This window comes from Trachymyrmex septentrionalis, unplaced genomic scaffold, assembly GCF_001594115.1.
Source record: "Trachymyrmex septentrionalis isolate Tsep2-gDNA-1 unplaced genomic scaffold, Tsep1.0 scaffold8, whole genome shotgun sequence".
NCBI lineage: Eukaryota > Metazoa > Arthropoda > Insecta > Hymenoptera > Formicidae > Trachymyrmex > Trachymyrmex septentrionalis.
This window is the reverse complement of record NW_017305987.1, coordinates 4,124,470-4,133,888: the sequence shown is the minus strand read 5'-3', so window position 1 is coordinate 4,133,888 and position 9,419 is coordinate 4,124,470. Positions and strand designations below refer to the sequence as shown.

Here is a 9,419-nt window from a genome sequence, read left to right as displayed (position 1 = left end):
GGCCGCGCCGCACCGATTACTTTCCATCTATTTTTCACGACTTTGTTCATGAAAAACCGAAAGAAATTCACAGTTACGGTATACTGAATTTTATTTGTCACTCAATATTTTTAATTTTTTAATTTGAAAGAGAGAACCATTAGATAAATTGATGGATAACATGCGCGAAGACGAGATAAACGATGAAAAAGAACATTATCTGGCATAACGATACACATCACGATTGTAAAGTACAATTTATAGAAAAAAATCTCCAAAAAAGCGTCTCAATGTGCGCACATCGCGAACACAGTCGATACGAACTTCGATCTTAATACGATTTTAATGAGCCTTTTCATGTCTGCAATACTTATAGCATCAAACATAATTATAATTTCATCTATTCCTTTGAAAGTTCATCAATCAAAGCCCGCTCAGATACTTCACTTGGTGTATTGAAATTCATAATGCTCAATCCTACCGCGCACGGTGATGGAGTGAAAAGAATTTTTATATAACTTCTTACGAATATTATCGACGCTTCGATTTTCAAGATTCACGACCCTACGCGATCGATCACAAATTCGTGGCGGTTTGATTAAGATGCACAATCACATATTTACCAACCACTTCCACATCCTTAGATGATAGCCGAGCGCGATTATCCTTGATCTATCATCGTTAACATTGCGCTCTCCGCCGCAGCACACACATCCACGAGAATCCTATTCCCTCAATCCGTTTCCTTCAATCAATCTTATCGATCACGAACGTTTTCCTTCCTTCGCGGACACCACCATTAAATATGCACCAAACTGATCTCCCTAAATCCACCCACGTCGTGCGATCGCTCGCATGATCGTGACCGACGTTCTACTGCGCGACGTTCGCAGGAATCGGAAACGCGACGACCGATCGCGAGAACAATCACGAATCCGATGGAGCAAACGTTGGAAACGTCGAACGTCGGGATGAGGAAACGTGCGTCCTATGTGCGACGGAGCGGGAAGGACTTTCGTCCAGGACGGGTTCGATGCGCGCACTGGGGATGAGAGAACCTAGGGAGCAACCCGGCGGAAGAGAGAGGGAGGCTTTGCCGTTGGGCAAAAGCGAGAGAGAAGGTCGGAAAGAGATAGCACATCGATCCACCAAGTGGAGAAAAGGAGAGCGAAGTTGGCCAAACGGCGCAAGCTTAAGCTCGGCTACCGGGCTTCGAAATACGCATATCAGCCGTCCGCCCGCCAGCTCATGTACACTATGTACGCAATCGTTAACCGTTAATCACGAATGTATTCTAAACACCGTATTAAAATTGTAATTTTATCAAGAGTGCGCGGATAATTGCGCTTCATGTGCTTTGCGCTCTGATACGAGCTAAACTTAACAACCCTCTGAAACTGACGATAAAATCTGTGATATAGTTGCACTGATGCTGGAGGTGTGTAAGACTCATTTATGTTAATTAAAAGGCACTAAATAATTTTTAGGATCCAAACTGTTGTAGACAGTATATAATAAATCAGCAGTATCGTTAATGTTTCACTTTTTTGAGGAATTTGACTACATTTTTGTTCTTCTGGACATGATCTGTATTTCTCTTTTCTTCAATAAAGCTATTATTATAATTCATATAAAAAATAATAAATACTACGTATAAATAATACGTAAATATTAAATATATTTTAATAAAAATAATTCAAATTTGTGTAGCTATAACATAGAGAAGATTGAATATGAAAAAAAAACAGTTTTGCTGAAGTATCTATTTATAAATATAATAGTTCAAATATACAGATCTAGATATAGAAATCCAGATCTGAAAATAAATTTTGTTGGACTATCAAAATAATTATGTACCACGTTACTACAAATTGATTGCTACAATGTCAAAATTGTTTGCAGCATTGATCCAACAAAATTATTTCCAAATCTACATCCTCCTATCTAAATTATTCTTTCTGAATTGACATAACTTTGACAAAAATTTATAATTGAGTGATCTAATAGATTCACAGTCAACTTCGGAATAAAATCTTTGATATTCCGATCAAATTTTATCGAACAAAAATTCGTAATAAAAAAAGTCGTGCTATCAAAAAGAAGGAAACATTCTCGATGCCATAAATTTCTTTTAATTTTTTATGTCACAACATGTATTATATATTTCTTATAACGATACTTCCGTCATATTTCAAAGAAACAAAATTAATTGATAATAACCTAAACCCTAACACTATCTCAATTATGTTAATTTACGTAAAGATATTAGTAATAGACATAAACAGACTAACATGGATTATTCCAAGATTAAGACATTCATATTACATTCGCGGCGCAAGACTTGAAGTGTCGAGGGATTCAATCGACTATGCAGATTCATCTCTCCGCCACGACAGTGTCCTCTCATATGGAATATCGCACAAACCTCTTATCAGTGTCGTATAACAAGCCCGATACTTCCTGCTCAGTCGTGCAGGATCGCGTGCGACACGCGAATCTACTCTACCGCGATGCGTCGATTACGGGTTGAAACGCGCCATCTCCTACACGCTATGCTTCAGCGCGGACTTTTCGGATACCTGCGAGAGACGGATCAAGGTCAAGGTCGTCCTTTCAGAAACGATGCAGTAATCGGTGGGCGGCGATGTAATTTACGACCGTTTCGACGCCCCCGCCTTTCACCCTCGACATTACTTATCGACTGCCACAGCTTCAAAGTTACTAAAATCAGAATCACATCGTTCACCCATCCTATTTGAAACGAGAGAAGATACGGAAGCATTTTGAATTTATGATAAGATCTGCAAATACAGAGAAGGAGGGAAGGAAGTGGGCGACAGCTGAATAACTGCCAGGATATAATATTTAATACATGTAGATTTTAACCCTGATATTTATATCAACACCATGTAAATTTAAAATCCATATGATATTAATCCACATCATGTAAACACCAACACAGTGAAAATTATATAGATATATGTTAAATCCAGGCCGACGTTTTTTAGAGAGTATGATTTTTATAATTTTTACGTGTTACGACAAAAACTAAATTACAATTAATTTCCGCACAGAAAGAACAATTTTATTGAAGGACTTATAATTTTACTGGATCCAAAAATAATTTAGTCCATCAAAATAATTTTGTTAAAAACTCGAATTGGTTATTGGACAATCAAATTTTTTGCAGCATTACTCATTATTTTTGAGTTTCCAACATAATTATTTTGATGATCCAATAAAAAATTATTTTCAAATCTATATCAAGCAAAATTTAGATTTTTCAGCAAAACTTCGTTCTTTCCACTAGTCAAATTCATCGAAAGGTATTTTGTCATTAGCAGCGAGTTGTTCTTCTTTTAATTCCGAAATTTCCGATAAATTTGAAGATATTTGAAGAAATCTTCAAATCTTGATTTTTCTTTCTTTACTGATCTCAATCTATCGTGAAAAGACTATTCGAATATATATCTCTCAAATATTTTTTCATGATCATTCATTGGACTGTAAAAAGACAAAATAAAAAATTCCATTACAGATTTCGTCAAAGAAATCACTTTTAAATATTCTTCTCATAATCTCATGAGCTATTTGTTATAAATGCAAAATCGATTTAATTATATACTTAAAGAGCGCTCTACAAATATAATTCTATCGTTCAATAAATTAATTCGTTTATTCGTTCAATAAGTTAATAAAGACACAAAATTAAGGGTTAATTAGGAATATTTCCAATTTAATTTCAGATATTTTCCTATTTTTATACCGATATTTTTATTGCGAACTGTCTGGTAATTTAGTAAAAAATGCGAAATTACTTTGCCTGACTGAAAATATTTTCATGTATTATTAAAAAAGGAGAATAATAATGTTATTTTCAAATATAATACAAAAATTATGCAGGTTTGTTATTCAAATTTATAGAATAGTGCCTTTCACATCTTTGTATTATTTTTTATAGAATAGTACTAAAAAAAATAAGATCATTACTCACCGATATCGCCATTAATTTGCGTCTTGATTTGTTCCGTGTTTGCAGCTTCACTCGTCGCAACAGTCTTTGTACTCTCCTCCACTAAAATATATACAAATTCTGCATTAGTACTATTATACAATAATAACTAAAGGCAAAAAAAGTCTTAAAAGACGTCATATATCAGAATTAATATTTTTGGAGCAAATTTAACCATATAAAAGTATATACATTCAAAATAAGCAAAAAATAAAAAATTTTACAATTGAAAATGTAATTACTGATATTTTCTTTTCTGTTAAGATATATTTAAATTAATATAAAGTTATCAAAGATATAGAAATTTATATGCAAATTTTACTTGTAACTCTCATCGGTGTAATTTTATGTAAATATTCACGTAACATATTTCAAATATAATGCAAAAATTATGCAGGTTTGTTATTATTCAAATTTATAGAATAGTACTAATCAGTGCAGTTTCTCTGGAGAATTAACTTCATATAGTGTCCTCTATGAAGAATCGTATGTATTACATAAGCGACAAGTTGTTAATATGCCTTTACAGTGACGTACATCTTTTTACTTTATTCATATTTGTAAATATCCCGTTTTTTAATATAGTCAAGATTTAAAAAAGAGCAAGAATGTTTCAAAAAATATTTAATGCAACGTATGTTACCATCATATCAGCAGGCAACTGCAATCGCGATAATACCAACTGTCACATATACATATTTTTATATATAAACATGGATTTCATAGAGCAATAATAATTAAAATTTTATTACATATAATATATTTACATGTGTCGAGATAAAACATTCAAACTAAATTTTTTTTCAAATTGTATTCAACGGTATCAAATTTAATTTACTATTTGAAATTCACATATGGGAACAAATTTTTATCTTTATTTGTCAATGAGAATTTCGATTTGTAATATGGTTAACAATAATAATTTAAGAAATATAAGAATTTACACGGATTGTATAAAAGTCACAACTTGCAATTTAAAAAATCACAAAAATATTAATGGCAAAATAAAGGAAAGTAATAGTGCAACACACGTGCAATAAAACGCCGAGAAAAACTCATTGCATTTTATCTTTCTCTAAAACTTTTAAAATAAATCACTCTGAAGAGTAAAATCTTACCATTCAAGATTGAAAAGTAAGTCATTCAAACAGATATTTCTCAATCCATATGTTTATATGCCCACAAACGATATATCTCCTTCTATCAAGAAGATATATCACTAGACACTAACTTTTCTAAAATCGAAAGTGCATTAAAACCGGTGTAAAATTAATTGTTCCCCATATAAATAATATTCATATAAGTTGCAAATAAATATTACACAATAAAAATATCGTTATCAATTGTATCACGTTTAACATATGTTAAATAAAAATTGAGTAAACATTGCAAGTCGAAAGTTCAGACGAAAGTTGTTTATGCCTTCTAAACACGCTATTCATTTGCACTTATTTGAGAGACTCAGTGCCAACATCCACTTTTCCTAGGAAATACAAAATTGAAAAGATTAAATTAAGATTAATATTTTAAAATGTGTGTTAAAAATAGCGAATTAGATCATTGTGTCATTATAAAAACAGTCAGACGTTTATATATTTCCAAGAACACGTAACAATTTTTATCATTCTTGAACATAAACGATTGTAACATATTACAAAAAAAAATTGACATATTAATTGTGACTTGTAATTAATGATTTACATTGAAAATTACATTACAAAAAAAAACGTCTTTCTCTTTAAAAAATAATAACAAATTCAGCATACCGGGAATAAAAATCAATGGTATTTATTTACGTAACGATATTATTTCTCTGCTCATTTATAATTTACGTCAGTATTTAATAAATTCAAACTTATAATGATTCATAATTAACGATATATATTTAGATTTACGTTATAACAAAAATGGATAATTTTTTTAAAGAATTTAATAAAATCAGTATATATTGGGAATAAAAAGCAATCATAACAAATTTATTTACATAATGATATATCTACCTGTGTTTGCATAACTATTTATATAAGCGATATGTCGATAAGCTAGCTGCTCGTGGCTACTGATTAGCTACGCAAAGCTGTACATTGTCACTTATCATAACTCTGTCTAAATGTCAAATTTCCTGAACTCAACTTGAACAAAACGTCGCTTCATCATTTTTTAGTTTCGAACGAAACTTTTCGAGTCTGAAGGAAAAATGCGTTGGGGAGTCGCGGCGTCTCGCTACACACCTGTCTGGCATGCAAGAGCGCTCTGTGCCACTTGTTGCATGGCCATGCTCGACGCACTTGCATTTGAATAAAACAGCTCGCGAAAACTGGAGCGCGCCGTGGAACGCCGTTTCTGAAGGGTTCTACGTACCAGCACGACCGGATAGGTCCTCGTCCCCCTGGGCCCCCGATTCCAATGGGATCGGTTGTTGACCGGACGCGGCGCCGGCCACCGCGTCTGACACCAGTGACGAGTCGCGCGTTTCGGCCATTTTCAGGTTAACTCCCGCACGAATTGTCAAATCCGCACGACACAACGCGGCGCGACGCGACGACGAGGCGGCCACTTACACCTGACTTACCTCGTCGGCTCGCCGCGCGTTTCGAATGCTTTTTCGAAACTTCCACGCATGCCAGACTCACGACACTGATAGAGCGCGCGCCAACTTCACGCCAGATGGCGGTACCGGCCGGATACGTAATCATTCGACATCTCGCGGGTAGATTCAAATGGCGACGTCACTCGTATCAGAAATAAACTGGCTTGAGAGAGACCATGCTGGCCTTTTTCCTGTTACTATCGAAATCGCCCGTACACTACCACCAGTATATTCATTTACAATTTGAAAATTACGTGACTACATTTTCTGACTACTATCGATAAAATCATATCGTCGAAAATAGATTTGATTCATCTCTGTACTAAATTCTCAGGATAGAAACGTGCTTACTATCCATAGGAGGGATAGTTTAATGTATCTTTGAACGAAAAAATTTTTATTCTGCATCTCCTACATATATAAATAAAAGTAGTTGTATTAATAAATTTGTATAAAATTTGTAAGTATTATTTAAATTACTTAAAAATAAATTTTATACAAATTTATTTTTGTTGAGATCTTTACAAAATATATATAATTACTTTAGAGAATATATTATTATGTTATAGAATTATTTTATACAATATATAATTATTTAAATCATTTTATTTAACAATGATTTAAAAATAATCATTATTTTTAAATTATTGTGAAATAAAATAATTTAAAAACAAGTAAAAAGAGATTAATTTTACACAAGTAAAGAATAATATTTACCGCAAGGTTGCTCCACTGCCCGATGTCTCTCCCAGATCCGCTCCTCCTCTCAGAATTGGGTCGTTATCCTTTCATACAGGACACTCGCGTAAAACATTCGCGAATAATACACTATAATCGCACGCGGACTATAACTTGAGTCCGATAACTTGAACGGCACTTCCGAAGCAAACGACGAACCAGCTGCGGTTCGTTCATTTTTAAGTAAATCGGCGACCAGGGTATGTTAGCTTTCCCGTTGGATTTTTACACGAAGAAAATGATTTTATTCAATATCTAAAAATTTATCTTACATAAAGATGTATCATTCAGATAGATTCGACAATTTCTAGATATTTAAGAAAAATCGTTCTTTTCGTGTAAATATCCTCCAGGTACTAAGCCCTCCCACCACGTCAAGATATCCGTGAGAGGGAAGATAATCTGAAAAATGTAATATATAGCTATTATTTATATATTACTGGCAATTACTATGTAATTGATTAACTTTTAGAAACGAATATCGAACACACATCTGCAATTCGTTATCACTGCGAAATAAAATCAAAGCAGATAGAAGGGTTGAATCTCCTATTTATATGTAGATGATGTCTGTACGATATGATTAAAGTCAATAAAATGGGCTAGAGATTAATAAAAAAAAGAAATGTTTCTTTTACTACCGATAAATAATTCCAAAGTTACGTTTAATTTTTAAATGGAATCGTATAACGAAAGGAGCACAAAAAATTTTTTTATTAAACTATAATATTATATATTAATTGTAAAAACAAGAATTGCATTTGAAAATCAAGTTTAAAAAAATGTAAAAAATTATTTATGTATAATTATGTATAAAATTATATATAATTGTGTAAATGTGAACAATTTTTTTTGCAAACTTGTCTTCTAAAACGAATAATACGAAAATTATCTCTTTAATTATTTTTTATGTTTTCACATTACTATTATTATTTCTTTTACATTAAAAAGTAATTTTACAAAAGAAAGAGGGATGAACATATATGGACATATTTCATATATGATTATACATGTTCATGAATATTTATGTACGTTTATGTATATTTATACATATTCATTCAAACAGTGTTTTGAAGTTTTTTCAAAAACGTATAGAAGTCTATAGACAATAATAATTGAATAATTCCGATCGAATCATTCCGAACAATTTCATAATGTGCGCCCTGCATGATTTCTTGCAACGGTTCTCAACTGCATTTGCATTTACTCATCGCAGTTATCGAGAGGTCTAATTCCTAATTGAGCCACCTTCATGTCAGTGACGTTTTCAAATTGCTAACGGTTAGCGAGTGAATTTCACGCGATCGATCGGAAGTATCGTTTGAAGTGTTCCATTTTTTCAAAAACGTATAATAGAAGCCTATAGGCAATAATAATTGAATAATTCCGATCGAATCATTCCGAACAATTTCATAATGTGCGCCTTGCATGATTTCTTGCAACGGTTCTCAATTGCAATTGCATTTATTCGCAGTTATCGGGAGGTCTAATTCCTAATTGGGCCACCTTCACGTCAGTGGCGTTTTCAAATTCCTAACGGTTAACAAGTGAATTTTACGCGACCGATCGGAAGTATCGTTTGAAGTGTGTGATCGCGTAATAAATATCGCGATTGTGATATCCTGTGATATCACGATCCTCATTATATGTGATATATTTCATCGGATGACCGTAACTGCGGTTTAAACGGATCGGATCAAATCAAATTTATAGCATCTTCGATTTGCTGGCTCGACCCAACTCCAAATCGATGTTTGCTCTTTTTAGTCGCACACGGTTCTTACACGGTTTAGCAGCTAAATAAGATCAGACGCTATTATTCCGTATTTCTTCGGGAATGGATTTCTGCGAAGATTGCCGCGAGTGCCAAGTGAAGTGCGCGAAGCAACATACAAGTGCATAGTGAAAATATAAATGTGGTATATCAGGTATATAATAAAGCCTGATGTAATATCTAGTGTATAATGCATTCATCATTATGGTGTAAAGTGTCGTCAGTGTCGTGCATGATCAGTTATCAGGACACCTAATCATGGAACAAATCGGAATGAATTCCGATCGGAATCCATTCCAACTTGTTCTATGAAGGTCGCTCGGTTC

The 9,419-nt window shown here is 33.2% G+C and overlaps 1 protein-coding gene across 2 annotated transcripts in view; it reads right to left on the bottom strand.

The window, feature by feature from the left end:
- LOC108754485 (phosphatase and actin regulator 2) overlaps positions 1-6,614 on the bottom strand; it is a 302,039-nt gene extending 295,425 nt beyond the window's left edge. The window contains exons 1-2 of one of the 2 annotated variants that reach the window (XM_018496802.1): positions 6,353-6,614; positions 3,974-4,054 (exon numbers count right to left, since the gene is read on the bottom strand). In XM_018496802.1, coding sequence (XP_018352304.1) covers positions 3,974-4,054; positions 6,353-6,473 — 202 coding nt within the window. In that variant the 5' untranslated portion in view covers positions 6,474-6,614. Of the gene's footprint in view, positions 1-3,973; positions 4,055-6,222; positions 6,260-6,352 lie in introns of those variants that run through there. The other variant, XM_018496805.1, reaches the window with a different exon arrangement.
- Positions 6,615-9,419: the final 2,805 nt, after the last annotated feature.